Here is a 20072-nt window from a genome sequence, read left to right on the forward strand (position 1 = left end):
TTTATAATGCAAACATAAACAGTTCTTTATAAATATAAACAAACATTTAAATACATGCAAACAACAAATATATACTAAAATATATATACTATTGATATATATACAAACAGAATGATAAATGTTTGGAAGAAAAATAACTCAGGACAAGCAGAGCAATACTAAGTCTGTGCTTTCACACAGAGGGCTCCGGGAGGGCTTCCCTGGGGAGGTGGTATAGTATCTGAGCAGGCACCGCAGGGTGGGACGGTGCAGGCGGGCAATCCCGTGGCAGAGCTTCCCAGGCAGAGACCGGAGGTGGGCAGAGCCGGGGGTGCTGAGCCGCAGGGCGCTGGGCTCCGAGGCCGAGCGCAGAGGTAGGAACAGGCTTCTGGGTGGGCGCCCCGGCCTCAGCACTTAAGGCCTTTCAGGTCCGGGCAAAAACTTAACATTCTGTGTCTAGACCGCCCCCCCCCCAACGCCCCCGCTTCGTTAATAGGAAAGCTGGAGGGTAGAGGGAGGACGGCTCAGGCTGGCCTCGGGATTCCTCATCCAAGTTTAAGATCCGAAGGCGCACCTCCTCCGACACCGATCCCTGCAGGCTCACTTACTCGCCTTTTAGTCTAGTCGTTGGAACCACAGAAAAACGTCATTTCTGTTAGACTTTCGCACTAGCCCAGATCCCTTTTGTGGCTTTGGGGTGGGTTAGGAGGCGTGTGGGGTGAAGCTCGCCAGATCGGGGGCCTCTGGCTGGCTTGCCCTGGGCCGCCCGCGGGCTACCTCTGCTGGCATTTCTGCCCGCGGCCAGCACTCGGACCCACCGCGGGGCAGCGCGACCGCGGCGCCTCGAGAACAACTAGGCAAAGTCGAACGCGCGTCCACCCGGGCTCCGGGAGCACCTCCGGGCCGGCTCCAGCGCCCGCAGCTTCCGGCTCCGGACGCCGGGGCGGGGCCCGAATCTGCATTTCTAGCCGGCTCCCAGATGCTGTAGGTCAGGCACCCACTTTGAGACCCACCGCACCAGAGCTCCGTTGCCCGGATGGAGGTTCTTTTGGGTTCCAGGGCAGCGAGCCTGGCACCGCTCACTCACTCTTCGATCGCCAACCTTAGTCCTCCCGCCGGTCCGCCCACCTCGCCCTCGCCGGGCCCCGCCGCTGCCAGGTGCTTCCCCCTCCGCAGCTCCTCCCCGCCGCGGCGCGGCGCGCTCCCGGGGCCCGGAGGTCCGGGGGAAGCGGGTGGCGGCGCGGCGGCGCTGCGGCGGGCCGGGAATCGCCCCCCGGGCGCCGGTGCCGCCGGGACCGTGTCCCGGACGCGCGCCGCGGGCCGGGTCCGCCGCTCGGGAGGCGCGCGGCGGCGGCGGGGGCGGCGCTCCCGGGGGCGCGGCGCACCTTACTCCCGGCGCCCCCGCCCCGCGCCAGCCCCTCCCCGCGCGGCCCGCGCTCCCGCCCGCGCGGGTCCGTTCCAGCCCCTTCCGTCGTTCCGGCCCCGCCGCTGTCCTCCGCCGGCCCGCGAGGGAGGACGATGGGTCAGCGCGGAAAAAGTGAATGAGGGCGGCGGCGGCGGCTGCGAGCGCCTGACTCGCGGGGCCCGAGCGCCGCCCGCGCCCCCCGCCCGCCGGCTCCATGGACGCGCCGCGCGCCTCGGCGGCCAAGCCCCCGACCGGGTAAGCGGCTCCGGACTCCGCTCGGCTCGGACGCCCGCGCCCGCACGGCGCGCACTCGGGGCGGGGGCGCCCCTCTCCGGCCCGCGGGCCCGCGCCCCGCGAGGGAAGGGGGTTGTGTACTTTGTGCTCCCGGGTCGTTGCCCGGGTAACAGTGTCAGGCCGAGGCCCGGGCGCTTTTCGCGTGGGTGCGTTTGTGGGCGCGCTCCCTTTGGGGGGGTCCCCGCGGGCAGAGCCCCACCGAGCCCCGAGCCTTCCTCTGCCACCCGCGAGGGCTCCCCGGGGGCGGGGGGGTGGGAAGGCGGTGGAGACTCGGCCCCGGCCCCCAGCCCTATCGCTGACTTGCCCGGTGCCCGCCCGCGTTCCAGTCTGGTCACCCTGCACCTGGCACTGCACCCTGCCCCACCGTCCGCTCTACCTTCCCCCCAAAAGGAAGGGGAACAGGTTCCGGGCCGCCGGAGGCGCCTGGGTGCGGCGGTCTCGGGAGGGCTGTGTAGAGGGCACTGCCCTGGAGGTCCTCCTGACCGCTGCTCCCCCGCCCCGGCTGGCTTTTCGGGGCTCCCCTGCACAGGGCACAGGCGGGGCGGACCGGGCCCGCGTCAGGGACCCCAGCATCGGAGTATAATCGGGGCTCCCATCCCAGCTGGCGTGGTCGTGCCCCTGCCCAAACCTTCGCGGGGTCTGTTTTCTATGCCCACACCTCGCGTGTGTGGATTGCATGTCACGTTCATATTTTACTCGCAGAAAGAGTAACTTCCCTAATACGAGAAAAACAAGCCTGGTCTTTAACCGGATCCTGAGGCGGAATTTGAACCTTGCACGACCCCACGGGGCCTGGCGGCCGCTGCGCTACGACGTCGCGCGCTCTGCTTGCGGCTGCCTTGCGTCTCCGCGGGGCGCACCCAGGACCTGCGAACTGTCTTACGGGCCTGGAGCAAATGTGTGATGAGTCCTGCAAATGGAATGAGTGCCTGGGGTGGGCCCTGCACCTGCTTACCGAAGGGGCCCACGTTCCCCTCTAGCAACTGGTCTCCAGCGAGGCAGCTTTGGGGACAACTAATCTCATTTCTTTGCAGTGTATCCCACTGACTCATCCTGCCCGCGTGTGCCCATAGGCCGCGGTGCTGCCCAAGTGCGCAAAAGGTTTTCAAAAACTGGCTTTTTTAAAAAAACTCTCCCTTTAATGCCAGGAAAAAGTGAGCCAGGTTAGCAAATCAAATAATCCTGAGGCTGAGGAATGTTAAAAAGAACTTTTTTTTTTTTTGCAGGGCACTTAGTGGTTATGTAATTACGTTTGAATAAACAAATCTCCCGCAAAGAAAATACACGTGGGAAATCCTTTTTCATGGTAGTGGTCATTGCAAAATGACTTAGAGAAATGTGAAACAGAATTGCCTCTAAATCTGCCATCTTCGGAGCTTATTTAATGAGCCTGTTTAAGGAGACGGAATCGTTTTTTGGCAAAACTACCTTATAAATATATTTGAAGGAGAGAACGTTTAAGAGGCCAGCGAAACGGTATCCAAAAACTATCTGTGAGAGCCTTTAAAGGAATCTGATCATAGAAGTGAAACGGGGAGCCCTAAGAATGGGGCCCTCTTTCCAGGCTGGTAGTGTGTAAGAAAGAGGGCAGTCACCCTGGGTCTGGTTCACAGTGCTTTGCAGAGCTCTGGTTGGCCTTCACGTCCAAGTTCCCCAGGGAGACTAAGGACTTTTGCTGTGGATATGGTAACAAAACTGAGATTGTTATTATTTGTTTTTTGTTTTGTTTTTAAAAATTATTTTATTTATTTGTTTATTTATTTATTTTTGGCTGTGTTGGGTCTTCGTTTCTGTGTGAGGGCTTCCTCTAGTTGCAGCAAGCGGGGGCTACTCTTCATCGCGGTGCACGGGCCTCTCACTGTCGTGGCCTCTCTTGCAGCGGAGCACAAGCTCCAGACGCGCAGGCTCAGTAGTTGTGGCTCACGGGCCCAGTTGCTCCGTGGCATGTGGGATCTTCCCAGACCAGGGCTCGAACCCATGTCCCCTGCATTGGCAGGCAGATTCTCAACCACTGCGCCACCAGGGAAGCCCTGAGATTGTTATTATTGATGCATTTGGTTCTGTCCCCACACTCACATCCAGAACCTCCGATCTGCTTGTTTGAACATCTTTGTCCAAGAAATGTAGACATAGTGCTTTTAAGTCTATTTTTCCCAATTATTGTATCATTTGTCATTCGTTTTAGTACATTTTAGTGAAGTCAAGCAAATATCAGCGTGCTTAAAATCAGAGGAAAGAAATGGTCTTGGTTTTTTTTGTATGTTTTATGTGATTTAGGTGTATTGGTTGCCTACCAGAAAGCAAGGATACAGATGTGAAAATTTTGGCTTTGGTACATGATTGGTGGTAGTCAGCTTCTCTTGGTTCTTCACTGAAATTACAGTCTCGTTTCTCTGACTGGTTCCTACATTGCCTGAGAATAAGGCAGTGCTTGCCACGTACTCCGGGGAATTTGTTTTTTCTCTGATACTGCCATGATTGGTTATCCAATCCCAGTTTCGGTAAGTTATCACTTCTCTGCACGATAGCAGATAACTGATGTAACGAATTTGTTGTCCTTCACTGAAACTGGCACTTTTCCTTGTAATGGGCTGGATGGGGGACAATGAATTAAGGAGATTTCACATTATAAAATACGGGGTATGCCAGCCCTTCTTGAGGATTACTGAAGGGCCAGAGGACTTAGTGAATGTAAACTCACCCATCATATGTCTGCCTAAATTATTAATGCAGAGTTATTAGTTATCTTTGTTGAGAACACAAGTATACATTTTAGTTGGATTGAAATTATAGGTTTTTACTGGTAATTTCATTAAAATCATAACTTAAGACTAACTTAAAACTGTCTGGGGAAAGTATTCTTTTAGGAAAGAAGACATATGCAAAAACAGTCAGACTTGATGTGACTTTTTAGGAATTTCAGAGCTCAGTCGAGGTATGATAATTGATGGAATATTCTAGAATGCAAGTAAAGGTAAATTACCTGTGGGTGAGGTTTTAAAATATCTTTAAGTCCATTTAAGACAAAGTTTATTGGCTTACTTCTAGCTTGAGTATGTGTGAGATCTGTCCCAGTAGTTGGTGATGGACACAGGGTTACCTGTCCCACTGGACGCTATATGAATAAGAGACAGCACATTGGTGAGTTTGGCAGGATACTGGTTAATTTTTTTTTTCTATGGCGGAAACACGTATTTCTGTAGAATAAAATAGTCTCCAGTGACATGAAATGTCTAACACCGGGTGCCTTTGACCACTGACTGCTTTCAGGCAGTGTGCTTATGTAAAAATCAGTGGAAGTTTGCTGGTCAGTCTCATCAAAAAGTGTGCTTCCTGGAGACATAGCTGGTAACCCTTTTTCTGCATAAATTCGTCTTTATTTAATCAAGTTATTAGAACAAGAAATAATTTTTAAAATATTAATTCAAGTGGGTAACTTGAGCTCCTTGGGTCCTTTCAACACCCAACGTAGCGTTCAGTATAGGAGGCCGCTACTGCCGACAGTAAACTTGGGTGGCCAACTCAGCATTTCCTACCTCACCTCTCACGAGCATACAGAGATAATAAAATATTAACAGGTGTGCCCCATAATAACAGGTTTAGTCTTCTAGGCCTTTTTTTTTTTTTTTTTTTAAGGTTTCTAGGTTTTTGGCTAATGTGTTAGAAAATGTATTTACATCCTTAAAAATGACAGTGGGTCTAATTATTGGCTGCATTAAACTTTTCCCATTTAATTTGAGCTGTATTTTTTAGATGTTATGTTGGCAGTTCATTTAAGAATGTCAAAGTTACTGTTTGCTATAAAGTGGAAAGGAAGCCTAGGAATTTTACTCTTTGGTAATTATAGTTTTTCTTAAAATTTTCTTAACACGTAAGAGGAGTTGGACATTTCCCTGTTACGATGGCAAATCATCTCAGAGCGCTGTAAGTATTTCTCAGTGGTTGTATAATGAAGGTGAAGCTAATAGACGATTAAATTTGGTGTAATGACGTTTGTAGCGTGCTGGGTTCTCCTGACTCTGGGCACGGCAGCCTGCAGCCCCTCCTCTGTCCCTCCCTGCCTGACTTTTCTGGTGTCAGCAGAGTGGATTATTATTGGGTAGGTGCAGGCAAGTGACACCCCCACGTGCATGCAGGTCTGGGTCCAGGGGCCTCTTTAGTTTGGGACCTGGGAAGTGAAGTAATTTCTGAACACCCAAGAGTGCTTCCATCATTATTAAGAAAACAGTGATTATAGGCTGTCTGCACACCAATGAGCAGTTTAGGTTTCTAGGCCTTTTGTGCTTTGTTATTAAATTTATCATTAAATTTACATTTTTAATTGACCATCAGTTTTAAAAAGTGAGCCGAGATATTTGACACCAAAGTAATGTTTAGACTGGGGATGTGCAAGTTTAAAACATAGGAACAGTTGGTTGTGATCTGGACTTGAACTAAATAAAAACATCTAGTGGAGAGGTAGTGTATTTATTATGTGTTTCCTGTACCCCTTTATTCTCTCCCCATCCGCATATAATTGTGAGGTCTGTGGATTGTATGTTTTGGGTAATTTTAGTTGTACATTTTTTCAGTTGCTTTATACTATAACAGAATATAGATTTGAAATCTCATGATCCACTGAAGGCTTTTATATATCTTCATCTTTGTATTTTTTTCTTGATTTAAGCCATTTAATATTGATGTATGTTATTGACATAGTGATAATATGCCTTTTTACTCTTTTATGATTTTCTTTTAAGCGAATTTTAAATCTCTCCCCTGCCCCCCACCATTTTACACCTTTGCTTCCTCACTTTCACCTTGTCACTGCAGGGTTCACTGTCCAGGACCACTTGCTGGCTTTCAGCCCCTGAGTTGATGGCAGTGTCTTTTATCACTTTTCCTTCATGTTCCCATAGTTCTTTATTTTTTACCGTCTCTTCCAGTCGTAGTATTCAGCTTTTTTTCTGACTTATATCAATACTTTATATGGTTTCATTTGCTTTTTATACACAGCTACTGATGGTCATTGTTTTCAAGGCCTAATGGTGTTTATTCTAAAGTAGATTTGGCTACGTACTCTGGTGGGTCTTCGGCAGCATCTACGTTTCCTCCCGTCCGTCTCAGGGATGGTCCCCCGCTTCAGAAACGAGGACGCTCGCTTCCCTGGCTGGGGGCACCCTGCAGCCTTGAGGGTTTTCACAGGCTTCCGTTTGTCCCCTAATTAGGTGCTGAGCTATTGCTTGCCAGGACCGTGTCTTCTACAGGTCAAGTTCAATTAGAATAAATTCCACGGCCAAAAACATTTCTATTTAAAAATTAAAGGAAAAGCTTTTCAAGCGACGGCTAAGATGTATTTTATTGAGGTACATTTGATGAGACGGGTTCCCAGACCACAAACACTTTCTCACAAACCCTGTTGTAGATCCAATCCCCACCTCTGCCAAACCAAATGTTACCTTTTTAAGAGACACTGATTGCTTTAGAAAGATCATTGAAGTCCTTATCCTTTTTGGAAAAAACGGACACAAATTCCCAAAGATGAGTCAGATAGACCAGGAAGCCCGGTTCGTTGCTCTCCCCCTTCCTTCTCGCTGTGTTGTCCAAGATCTCAGACGGGGAACCGTTGTCTCGGGGACACTCTCCGCTCCCTCCAGACGAGGGCAGCAGGCTGTCTTTCTCCCTGGACACACGTGGACACACGTGGACGTGCTCTCACCCGACTGGGCCAGACCTGTGTCCCCCTAATCTAGAATGCCTTGTGCTTGGTCATTAATCCTGTTTCACTTTCTCCTATCAAAGGCAGACAGGCAGGCTTGGTGGAAGGAAGACGGGCTCAGGAAGAAGAAGACTTGGGTCCCGGTGTCAGTTGTGCGGGATTAAACTGACCTTCTGAGCCGAGCCTGCTGGCCTGTCCTGGGGGGGCTTCTGCCTGTTTCCCAGCCCAGTGCGGCCCCACGAAACTCTGTGAGGGTAAAGGTGCTCTGTATCTGTGTCCAGTCCAGGAGCCCCTGAGCACTTGGAATGTGCAGCTGAATTTTGCACTTTCTTCAATTTTCATTCATTTACATGTCAACAGCCAGGTGTGGCCGGTGGTGCCCTAGAGGGCGTGCAGTTCAGTCTCTTCTTTCTTCCCTGCCCCCTTATCCTTCCCGAACCAGACTGTGCCCTGCTTTCTCAGACTTTCTCTCTCCCTGTGGCCCGTGGGCTTTTCTTCTCCTTTCCTAGGTGGTTCCTGCTCCCTCACCCAGCTGCAGCTGGGGGCTCCATCGAAGGCCTTCGAGATCCCTCCTCCGGTCTCGGATGAGAGCCCTGACCTTCGCCTCTTGTGGCGGTGGTGATTCCCCCGTTGGAAACCCTCACGTGGGTTTCCATTTACTTGTCCCTGACCCTCTGACTTACGAGCTCCTGGGGGGCAGGGATGCTCCCTGGTGATAAATTGTGTCCTAACTTCGTGGCACAGGACACGATGCACAGCTGCAGTTCTGTAGATGAGCCCTGCTTCCCCGTGATCGGTGGAGGGTGTTGGATACGATGAGCTCAAGACTCATGCGAGATCTAAAATCATAGGATCAGAAGTGTTCCCAGAAGTGATAGACCCTTCTTTTGTAAAAACTGACTTTTTAAAAACTGACTGCTTCATCTTGCTTTTGCCAGACTATAGGACAACAGAAAGATCAGTTGCTACTACACCATTCAGCCCGATCCACTCCGACGGGCCTTGCCAGCTGTGCCATCCTGCCGTTGCAGACTTGGGATGTGTTGGACGTCTGATTCTGTGGAACTAGAGTGACAGTATTAGACGATGCAAAGTGATGGTGGCTGAGAGAGGAGATGGAAGTCTGTGACAGTCCTGCTGTGGTCTGAATGTCTGTGTCCCTCCCAGATTAACATGTTGAATTCCTAACCTCCAAGGTGGTGATATTAGGAGGTGGGCCTCTGGGGTGGGGCCCTCATCATTGGGATTAGGATTAGCGCCCTTACAAAGGACACCCTGAGCGCTCCCTTGGCCCTTACACCGTGTGGAGGTACAGTGAGAAGTCTACGGCCCGGGATAGGGCCCCCCCGGACCACGCCAGCACCCCGACTTTGGCCTTCCGTCCTCCAGAGCTGCGAGCAATACATGACTGTTGCTTGGAAGTCACCAGTCTGTGGTGTTTCGTCATCGCCGCCCGAACAGGCTGAGACAGGATGCCAAGTCACAGGGGACCTGCTTCTCCCTGTCTGGGGGCTCTGCCGGGGCCCGTGGATGGATCCCATCTGCTCCAACCCAGCCTGAGGTGGGGGGAGGAAGGGGACATGCCCTTTACTTTGAGTTGCCCTTTCCCTTTGCTCATGTCTGTTGACCCAGTCTTTGCCTTTATCGTTGTAAACTTTACATGATATAGCATTTACCATTGGTACAGCTCCGTGGCATTAAGTCCATTCACATTGTCGTGCAGGCATCACCACCTCCAGCTCCACGACTTTTTTCTGCCGGAACCGAAACTCTGTATCCATTAAACACTCACTCCCCATCCCCTTCCCCCAGCTCCTGGCGCCCACCATCCTACTTTCTGTCTCCGTGGATTTGACTCCTCTAGGGACCTCATATAGGTGGACTCATGCAGTATTTCTCTTTCTGTAACTGGCTTATGTAACCTAGCAGAATGTCCTCAAGGTTCATCCATGTGGTAGCAGGTGTCGGAATTTCCTTCCTTTTCAAGGCTGAAAGTGTACTCACAGCACTTGTCAGTGGACACTTTGGCCTCCACCACCGGCTGCTGTGAATGATGTTCCTCTGGACGTGAGACTGCAGATACCCGTCTCTGCTTTGACTCCCTCCTCCGTATCCTCCCAGGAGTGGGATTGCTGGACTGTAGGCAGTTCTGTGTTTAACTTTTTGGGAATCGCCGTCCTGCTTTACACAACAGCTGCGCCGTGTGGCATTCCCACCAGCAGTGCCCAAGAGCTCCTGTTTCCAGCATGCTCTCCGCTGGCTGCGTCCTCATCACCTGGTCCTTTACAGTCTTGGAGGAAGAGGGGACGGGACCAGGGAGCTTCCCGGCATCGTTGCTAGTGTGCTCGAGTCTCTGACTCTCTGTGGGGGCTGGGAGGAGCTCAGGTGAAAGTGGGCAGACCAGGCAGGTGTCCCTGCTCCTCCTCCTCCTCCTCCAGGGTCCTGGGGGACCCCCAGTTTCTTCAGACTGGGGGCCCCCGGCAGCTCCTGGGCCTCTGCTGGAAACATGGCCTTAGTTTGCTCTCAGCATCACTCACAGCCGTGGTGCAGGGCTTCCTCCACAGTGTGGCTATGGGTCTGTGACAGCACCTGCTGGGCAGCTGGCATCTCCGGATGGCAGTGACACCCTCCCAGGCCATCCAGGAGAGCCCCATGCACCAGCCTGGCCCTGACCTCACGGCTTCATTTGGAACAGATCAGGGCACCAACAGTTTGCTTTTTACGATGTCTCTGTTCCTGTTATGGGTGCCCTGCCCACTCTGTCTTGTTCAGAATGGGCACCAGCCTGAAAAGGGCGGGGGGGAGAGGGAGGAAGATTTCCAAGCCTGGGCCCCCGGGGTGGCCGCCGCAGGAGAATCAGGGTTCCCGCCTGGGAAGTTGGGTGGGTTGGGAAAGGGATGGCAGAAAGGATGAGGAGCCCCTGCAAAGCATTTGTCTCAGCATCTGTGCTCTGTTCGGCCTTCAGCTCAGGGAGTGGACCAGATGCGTTGACCCTCCAGTTACATGGAAGTGGCTTGAATGATTAAATGCTTAGGTAACAAACTGAGTTAGGAGACTTGGGAAAATGGGCTGTGAACGCGAGTGCGTGTGCATGCGCGTGTGTGTGTGCAGGTGGCGGTGACGTGATGTTTAAGCTCACTCCCAGCAATGGGCAAAGCAGCAGACTCCCAAATCAGATTCTGGCAGTTGTTGCAAACCTGATGTTTAGGGAGTTGAATTTAAAAATAGCTCAGGTGGGAGTGATAATACAGCAAAAGTGTAGACTTGTGTTCCTGTGGCTAATTCCCGAGACTTAAAACATATTGATAGTTGTGTTGGCTGGAGCCCTATTAATTAAGAGCAAAATCCACTAATGTTCAATAAACAAGCCATTAGGTTGGAAAGAGACTGATTCCCCGTGGCCAGAATCTAGACATTTGCCACTGAGAGTAGCTCCGTGCCAGAATTCCCCACCCGTCTGCCCGCCCGTCTGTCTTGCTGCCTATAATTATCACATGGAGTTGGCTTGAAAACTTTCTCCCTCTGATGCTGTGTCTGAACCCCTTCTTACATCCCAGTGGTTGACAGTGTCTGGACAGCATCACACACAGGAGGAGTGGTCTGCAGACCTGTCAGCGGATTTAAAAGGTGGTGGTTGCCAAGGGGGAGGGGGAGGGGGGAGGGATGGATTGGGAGTTTGGGATTAGCAGATACAAACGATTATATATAGGATGGATAAACAACAAGGTCCTATTGTAGAGCACAGGGAACTGTATTCAGTATCCTGTGATAAACCATAATGGAAAAGAATATGAAAAAGAATGCATATATATATATATGTATAACTGAGTCACTTTGCTGTACAGCAGAAATTGACACAACATTGAAAATCAACTATACTTCAATAAAAATAAAAAAAAAAACTTTTAAAAAGAGGTGTTCCTGGGGGTCACGAAGCTGAGTGTCTTTCATGCCCTACCCGTCCTACATCACTCCCCCTGCCCTCCCCCACCACTTCTCAGGTGCCGTTGCCTGGTTTCCATGCAGTGATCCACAGATGAAGAGTGTCCCGAATGAGGTTAGGGGGGGAATTTTACCACATTCAGAAAAGTAATGAAAACTAGTTTGGGAACGAGATGAATTTAAATTGAAAAAGATTTCAGTGTAAAGTATTTCCTTGTTATTCGTCAATTCTTTTTTCACTGACCATCATGTTTCACGTTTATGGAATGCTGCCTTTGGGGTTGGACATTTTTCTCAAAGGAGGAAACAGAAATGCTTTTCGCGAGGACCTGCCTCATTTCAGCCTTGTAGTCATCTGTGATACTCATGTTTTCCAGCTGACGGGACGGGCGTCACCAGCCCCGCCCCAGGAGGTTGGACCCCCATCGGTGCTCCAAAGTTGGTGGATGTAATTCTGTCTACAGCTTATGGGTGGCATTGTCACATGGCTGAAGACGCCAGGCTGGTGTCCTGCTCCTCACCCTGAGGTCACCCACCACACAGAGTAGAAGCCTGGGACATAGTTTCCAAAGTCCCATTGGCTAAAGCCACAATCTGGCTTCCGCAGGTGATGTCCCTGGGCTGTTTCCGCACCACCTGCGTTTCTCAAGGGCATTTTTCCGAAGAAACAGTCCCCTTGTCAGCATCCGAGTGGCTTCTTGTGTGTGGGACCCATGATGTTACCCACCTGATGGTAGCGGTGTTGATAGGTCTCCAGATGTGCAACCCTGAGTCACCCGGGTGAGGTGTTGTTTTGGGAGAGGTAAGTGGGGTGGGATCCCAGCTCTTGTGGAGCACAGCCAATGTGCTTGTGAATTGACGTGACGCCTCGAATGCAGACTTCTCCCCCAGCAAGACATTCTGCCGATCCTGGCTTAGGAATTAATAGACGTTTCAGCCCCTCCCTTGGCCCAGGATGTTGACCCAGTTCACTGCGTCTTGTGCCTGTAGGTTTTGGGAAAGCGCAGGGCTCTGCTCTGCCCCACAGACGGGCTGCCCTCAAAGTAGAAGCTACGCAGACCCAGACTCACAGGGCTGGGGGTGTGATTTTTTGTGGGCGGCCTTGGCCGGACCGTGGGTCATGCCGTGAGTGTCACGGTAAGCCGGGCAGCCTTCACCGCCTACCTCCTGCAGGTGGGTGGGCGTCAGAGATGGGGGCTCCTGGGGTGAATGTCCCCCATCTCTGGCCTCCCAGCACGGAGGAGCTAGGAGGCAGGATATCCCGGGTGGTCCTCAGGGCGGCACTGATGCTGCTCTGTCCTGCAGCTGAGGCCAAGGGGGCCTCATAGGTGGAAAGGATCGCCATCGTCATCGGGTGGAATTGATTGAGCGCCCACCTGGGGGCCCCTTGGTGTCCTGGAGGTCCCTGTACAGGTGCTCTTAGCCCCCCAGGGTCTGTGCCAGCCCATCATTCCTCGGTGTGTTTTCTTCTTCTTTTTAAGCTTGTTTTTAGTCACACTCACAAAAATAACTTATCCTGCTTTATGAAGCTTTACTTAACCTGTGTGGAATCCTTTCCATCTGTCAGTTATAACTGATAATGACACATCCGAAGTTGGAAGAATATGTCCTTTCTCTCTTTATTTTCACTGTTGGTCTGTGGAAAACATTGCTTTTTAGACAAGGCATCTGAATGGCAACCCCAGGGGGAAATTATATGTTTGGAATGTTTTCTTGCTGTTTACTTCTCATTTTCTGAGTTGAAAATGATAGGTATTTGTATGTCAGCATTTAGACTTTACCTGGCGAGGTTAATGGGAAGTAATGGATGACTTGTTTTTAAACTGGGCTGGTTTTAATAATACACTCGTGTGCGGGAGGGGTGCACACTTCATTCTCATAACATTTTTATGTAAGTAGGGAGTTTTTTTTTTTTTTAACTGAAGTATAGTTGATTTACAATGTTGTGTTAGTTTCAGGTATACAGCAAAGTGATCCAGTTATACATATACATGTTTTTTTCAGATTCTTTTCCCTTATAGGTTATTATAAAATATTGAGTAGAGTTCCCTGTGCTATCCAGTGGGTCCTTGTTGTTTCCGTATTTTATATGTAATAGTGTGTGTATGTTAATCCCATACTCCTAATTTATCCCTCCCCACCACTTCCCCTTTGGTAACCGTAAGTTTGTTTTCTATGTCTGTGGGTCTCTTTTTGTTTTGCAAATAAGTTCATTTGCATCTTGTGGTTTTTTTTTTAGGTTCCACATATAAACGATATGACATTTGTCTTTGTCTGACTTACTTCACTTAGCATGATAATCTCTAGGTCCATCCATGTTGCTGCAAATGGCATTATTTCATTCTTTTTTATGGCTGAGTAATATTCCACTGTGTATATGTACCACATCTTCTTTATCCATTCCTCTGTTGATGGACATTTAGGTTGCTTCCATGTCCTGGCTATTGTAAATAGTGCTACAGTGAACACTGAGGTGCATGTATCTTTTCGAATGAGAGTTTTCTCCGGATACGCGTCCTGGAGTGGGATTGCTGGATCATATGGTAGCTCTATTTTTAATTTTTTAAGGACTCTCCAGACTGTTTTCCATAGTGGCTGCACCAATTTACATTCCCGCCAACAGTGCAGGAGGGTTCCCTTTTTTCCACACCCTCTCCAGCATTTATTATATGTAGACTAGGTAGGGAGTGTTTTTATAATGCTAAATAGGCATTGGCATTGAAACATGTTTTCATTTATTTTCTACGTGCAGAAGTGATATATCATTGGGAGAAAAAGCTTTGCACCAGGTTTCACTTATGTCCCTTTTCTTTTGTCAGCGTGTGGTAGTGACCACCTGTTGCTCTGCAGGAGGTCCTGATGTTGCAGGCTGGGGATGTTGAGGGAGGAGCGAGTGGTTGGCTGCTGTCTGGTCACCTCCATGATGAGGGTGTGGATGTAAAGAATGGCAGGTGGGACAACAAGGTCTTCCAATGCACCCTCTTGGTGCCACTTGGACCTGGGCACCCCTTCATCCTTGGTCTTGTCTTGACTGATATGCAGATGGTGGAGCAGCCTGTGATTGGATTGGGGTCTCCTGACTGTCGGTCCAGTGAAGGATTTTGGAGGAGATCTTTGCTCCAAACCTAAGCTGTGTCCAACATCATTGCACGACATCCTTTACCCATTAAAGAGAATATAAAGTAAATAATCTAGGTTCAGCGTGGACACAGTCAGCGATGTCTCACATGTGTTTGATCAGCTGCTCTGTAGACTCCTCTCTGCGAAACAGCACCATAGGATGATTTCCTGAAAAACTTATGTTTGGAAATGAGGTAAAATACCGAGCAAGTCTGTAGATCCACTGGGGAAAGTGTCGGGAAAGGAAGACACTTTGCTGATCCAAGCGGAAAACCCCAGAGGATTTACACATTCCCTGGTAGAGTCAGATCCGTAGACAATCTAAATTTTGATAAGTCTGTCTATGTTTGTCACAGGAAACATCTCAGAGCTTAGTCAACTGCCACTCCAAGCTCATTAACTTGAGATAAATAGGTGTTCAACAATATTTGTTGTTTTGACAAACTTCCTCTTGACTCTATTTTTTTGCTACAGGAAAGTAATGGTAATTGGGAGGTCAAACCTGCCTCTGTCTGCTGCTCCTCCAGCCCGGGGTCGGGGGGATGTCCCCCACCACCTCCCACTGCCCACTGGGCCCTCGCTGTGTACACAAAAGCAGATGTGCACCTTGACCTCCCTGTTGGATTTGGATGACGGGCTTTCCAGCCCACGTTCAGCCGCATGTCCTGTCTCCAGATTCTATAAAAGGGCATGAAAAGTTTTTACATCTCTGCTTCCTGCAAGTGAACGTAAAAGCCTAAACCTGAAATTATGGTCCATTGTGTTAACTGTGTAATGAGGCTTGGGAAAACCTCCACTTATGACTGTAGTTTCAAACGCTCTCATTTGTGAAGTACAGGGTTGTATCACAGCAGTGGAAACAGTAGCTTATTTCGAAGAATGCAGCCTCTGAGTGGTGTATTGTTGTCATAGTTTCAGCATTGCATTGGGAACATCGAGCCAATGATTAGGCACATGCCAGAAAATGAGTCACCGTGATGGCCTCAGCTGTCTGTGACCCAATGTGACAGCCGTGCTCTGGCTCCTGTGTCAGGTCTTCACTTAAAATAGTAGTAAAAACAGTAGCAGCAGTTCATGACCAGAGAACTGGAGTGAAAATGAACTCAGTCAGGTTCCTAGTTTTGAAAGCACGGTTATCACCAGAATTGGGGCTCTTCAGGAAAAAAAAGAATGGTCTTCTCATTTCCCATTAGCAGTAGAACATCTTAGAGTAGCATTTCTCATCCCAGTTGACAGCTGGAAATCACGGCATCCTTGCTTTATTTATATAACCCCTCCTCGTTTATTATGCTGGCGAAGAGGCCAGATCTTGGCCCTTCTACGTAGCAAACTGCCCACAATTATTTCATAAACATCTCTGGGCACAGGGGTGAGGACTCCGAGGGGACCAGGCCAAGCCAGGACATTGGAGAGCAGCTAAAACCAACATAAATGAAGGCCTTGCAGCCCTGACTGCAGGAGGGCCCCTGTTTGAAGCCAGGAGATGAGGAAAAGCCGGTCAGATTTGGAGCTGGGTGGAAAGGTGGATCAAGTGTGTCTGGGTGGTGGAAGGTGAGGGCCGTGTGCCAGGGGAGGGGCTGCCAGGAGTGAGTGAGGGGCCCGTCCCCACCCCCGTGGGGCTAACTGACAGGCGGACACACCCCGGAGGATGGGAGGGAGCACTGAGGGTGGCGCGTTGAGATGCCTGAACCACGGGTTGGGACCACAGCGTGTGGTCTGCAGGGCCAGCCCGGGGGTCTGGACTTCATCTTGAAGAACTGGGGGATCGGTCAAAGGGATTTGAGAGGAAGAGCTCCATCCCCATGGACAGAGCTTGTTCTTAGAAGATTCCACCGAGGCCAGCATGGCAGAGAAGCCAGAGAGGAAAGGGGAGCGTCTGGGAACCGGCTGGGCCAGCCAGAGGGACCAGGTGTACCTCGCCTCCAGCCCTGTGAGTGGAAAGGAAGGCTCGACTCTGGGTGCCCCGGGCCCCAGGTGGCAAGGCTCTGAACCCCGAGACCTGGGGCGCCGGACGTGGGCGGAGGCGGCAGAGCTGGGCAGAAAGTCTCTCACTTGCTCACTCACTCAGATGCTAGTATTGCCTGTGGGTGAGGCTAGAGGGTGACCCAAGCCTCTGTCCTCCAGACCCTACTGTCTGGGCAGGAGAGGGGGAGGTGGCCACATGGAGAGAGTGACAACAGCTCAGGGAGGGCACAGGCGGTGGGGTGCTTACCAGGCACCGTTTACAGTGCCGCTATGTGTCACCCCACTTCATCCTTCCGACAGCCCGGAAGAGGGGCTGCTCTTTCCCCCAGATTTCATGAGGAAGGTGAGACACAGAGAGGTTAAGGAGTGTGACCAGCTGGGTGGCACGGGTAACGCAGGGTCAGCTGGGTGGCATGGGTAACGCAGGGTCAGCTGGGTGGCATGGGTAACGCAGGGTCAGCTGGGTGGCATGGGTGACCCAGGGTCAGCTGGGTGGCATGGGTGACCCAGATCTGAACCCAGGGACACAGGGCCTAATGCAGTTCTTTACCCCGCAGTGCGCGGCTCAGATATTTGTGGAAAGGTCGCTGTGGGCCCTGAAGAAAGTTCTAGGTCTCAGGGGAAGATGTGGGGCGGTTTTCTAGGAGGTGTGAGCAGCTGGGGGACGTCAGGCTCCTGAGAAGATGCAGGTGCTTCAGGAGAAAGGGAGCCTTGGCCGAGGGTGGGCTGGAGCCAGGGCCTCTGGGGGTGCTGCGCTGGCGGTTTGTCACTTCACTTCATTTCCAGGGCCTCCGGGAGAAGGTGAGCACCCATTTCATCCTTGAGGCAGTGGCCCCAGCCTGCATCCCACATCACACAGGTGGTGGTAACAGGATTCGGGGAGTCAGGCCTGCCGAGCACGTGCTTCTCTGTCTCGCTGAGCATCAGGACCAGGCCAGCGTGTCAGCTGTCTGTGCTTCAGTATCCACGACTTTAAGTCTGACTCGAAGGCAAGTATTAACTCTTGTGATAACAAAGTAAGAAAGAAGCAAGGCCAGTGAACCGGGGTTTGAGGGCCAGAGATACATATCCTGTGTTTGCAGCAGGCCTGAGACCAGTGCTACTCAGAGCGTGGTCCGTGGACCTGTCTGCGGCGAGATAAGTATGCAGCCAACATGGTGTCCAGAAGCTTTCACAGCAGTTTGACCTGCTGGGACGTCACAGAAGTGGCCTGGCCAAACCTGGCCACAGACCGGCAGCTCTGGTCTGTGGATGTGGTGTGAGGGTATCTGCAGGCTTTCTGTGCCTTGTGTCATTTATCCCTCTCGATAGACACGTACGTAGGTACCCTTATTGTCATCATTTCGGGGATGAGGACGCTGAATCCCAGAGAGGTTAACCCACCTGCTCGGGGTCACAGACCCCAGGCCTATGGCCAGGAAACAACGCAATGTCCCCTCCCTGGGCGCCTTTAGCTGTGGACGTGTTCTGTCATTCTCGGAGCAGGACTGCCACCCTCCTGCTATCCCCAGCCCATCACCCCACCATCAGCAGGACCCAGGCCCACATGCTGGTGCTCCTTGAAACCCTCCAGCTGGGTTGGAGAGGTTCCAGGCATGCTGCTGGCCAGTCCCCCCTGGAACCTGGGCCCATGGGCAGGGGGGTTATTCCTCCTGCACCCAGTTGGAAACTTGTGACCTTAGGAAGAAAGAGAGAGAGGAGAAAATCAGCAAAATCTGAATTCCTGTAATCCTCATTGATTTACCTCTTTCCTGCCTCACCGCATTGTCAAGGCTAGGGATTTGCAAAAGTTCTTTGGAATATAGGACTTTCTTAACTGCCAACTCTGCCCCCCAGCCCCAGGCAGCCAGGCTCCTGGCTCAATCAGTAGGTTTTGAAGGAGCTCCCAGGTGGCTGAGGTGTCCAATCCTGGGTAAAGATTATCCATCCCTTCCTCCATCCCATTGTTCATCCTCCCATCCAGTCTGAAAGTGAATCGCCTGAATAAAGACACTGTTTCAAGCTCTCAAGGAGCTAAAGTTTTGTTTAGTCTGAAAGAACCACATACATTAGTGCACAATTGTTCTAATTGTTGTTACATAATTTCCTCTTCAGAGGCCTTTCTGTGTACGTTTTAATACACTTCACATGGTTTAACCCAGTTGCCTTGGAAAACGCCAGTCAAGCCCAGATTGCAGGCAAGCGCTCCTGCTATACTTAGCCTCTAGCTGTGAGTCATGGGCAACATCGCAACATGGAGATGGTTATAAAGCCTTCACAAGCATCCCCCATGAAACAGAAAGCTCTGTAAAATACTTGTGGGGTCATTTATCTAGTGGTTTTCCTGCAGAATTACTCGTCTGAAACATAAATTGTTGATCAAAAAAGACATGAAGGGCTTCCCTGGTGGCGCAGTGGTTGAGAGTCTGCCTGCCGGTGCAGGGGACACGGGTTCGAGCCCTGGTCTGGGAGGATCCCACATGCCACGGAGCAACTGGGCCCGTGAGCCACAATTACTGAGCCTGCGCGTCTGGAGCCTGTGCTCCGCAGCAAGAGAGGCCGCGATAGTGAGAGGCCCACGCAACGCGATGAAGAGTGGTCCCCGCTTGCCACAACTAGAGAAAGCCCTCGCACAGAAACGAAGACCCAACACAGCAATCAATCAATCAATCAATAAATAAGAACGTGAATTTCTAAAAAAAAATAAATAAATAAAATAAAATAAAAAAAATAAAGTATAATTCCATTTTCATATATAAAAAAAAAAAGACATGAAATATTTAAATGGCGTAAAAAGATTCTTTGGTACAAAACCAAAAACGAAGTAAAGACAAGCTTCATTTAAAAAATTTTTTTCATCGAACATCTTTTTAATCAAACATCTTCCAGCATCTTAGGACAAACTCTTGTTTGTCTTGTTGACTGAAGAAAAACGTAAGACCTGAAAGTCGTGAGTTACGTCTTATTCGGGGATCTTACTGAGGACTCTAGCCCAGGAGACAGCCTCTCAGTTCGCTCTGAGGAACTGCTCCAAGGAGAAGCCAGGATATATTGGAGCTTTTGCTGGAAAAAAAACATGTAGTCAAACATCAACAGACTAATGCTAATCCACAAAAACCAGACATTGCCAGTTAATGATTTTAGTGTCTTTCCATGTATGGGAAGATGCAAGGGTTTGGGCTCATTGCAGTTATTCCTTAGGTTCACATCTTTACTGTCTAGGAACCAGTATCTTGTTTTTCTCCGTCCTGAATCCCCTCAGGGTGGACCATGGGGGCTGCTGCAGTGGGCTGATTCCCGTGGAACTGGAATGGCAGACAACATTCCCTGCCCACACGCTGGGTGAAAATCATATGTGTATGATCTACTCTGTTAAGTTTGTGTTCTATTTCCCTCCCTACAATGGGTGTTTAAAATGAAATGGTCCATTTTACTGATATAGGACCCTTTTAAAGATTTATTCATTTAATCAGCTATGATTTTCTAAGAACAAGAATTCATGAAAACTCATTCATCCATGGGCTGGCCTCTTGGGTGTGGACAGTTTGTCCCTGACCTGACAGAGCCCACAGAGTAGAAGGAAGGACAGATCTCTAAAGGAGTCATGATGACACACGGTGTGACAGGGGTGTGTACAGAGTGCTGTAGAACACCCAGAAAAGAAGGAGCAATTAGTCCCACTTGCAGGGC

The 20072-nt window shown here is 50.4% G+C and overlaps 1 protein-coding gene across 7 annotated transcripts in view; it reads left to right on the forward strand.

Annotated features, from left to right (window-relative positions):
- The first annotated feature begins 1345 nt into the window (after window positions 1-1345).
- COBL (cordon-bleu WH2 repeat protein) overlaps window positions 1346-20072 on the forward strand; it is a 272030-nt gene continuing 253303 nt past the window's right edge. For 6 of the 7 annotated variants that reach the window (XM_057549868.1, XM_057549872.1, XM_057549870.1 and 3 more), the window contains exon 1: window positions 1346-1639. In XM_057549868.1, coding sequence (XP_057405851.1) covers window positions 1599-1639 — 41 coding nt within the window. In that variant the 5' untranslated portion in view covers window positions 1346-1598. The remainder of the gene's footprint in view (window positions 1640-20072) is intronic. The other variant, XM_057549874.1, reaches the window with a different exon arrangement.

Source organism: Balaenoptera acutorostrata, chromosome 7, assembly GCF_949987535.1.
Source record: "Balaenoptera acutorostrata chromosome 7, mBalAcu1.1, whole genome shotgun sequence".
In the NCBI taxonomy this organism is placed as follows: Eukaryota; Metazoa; Chordata; class Mammalia; order Artiodactyla; family Balaenopteridae; genus Balaenoptera; species Balaenoptera acutorostrata.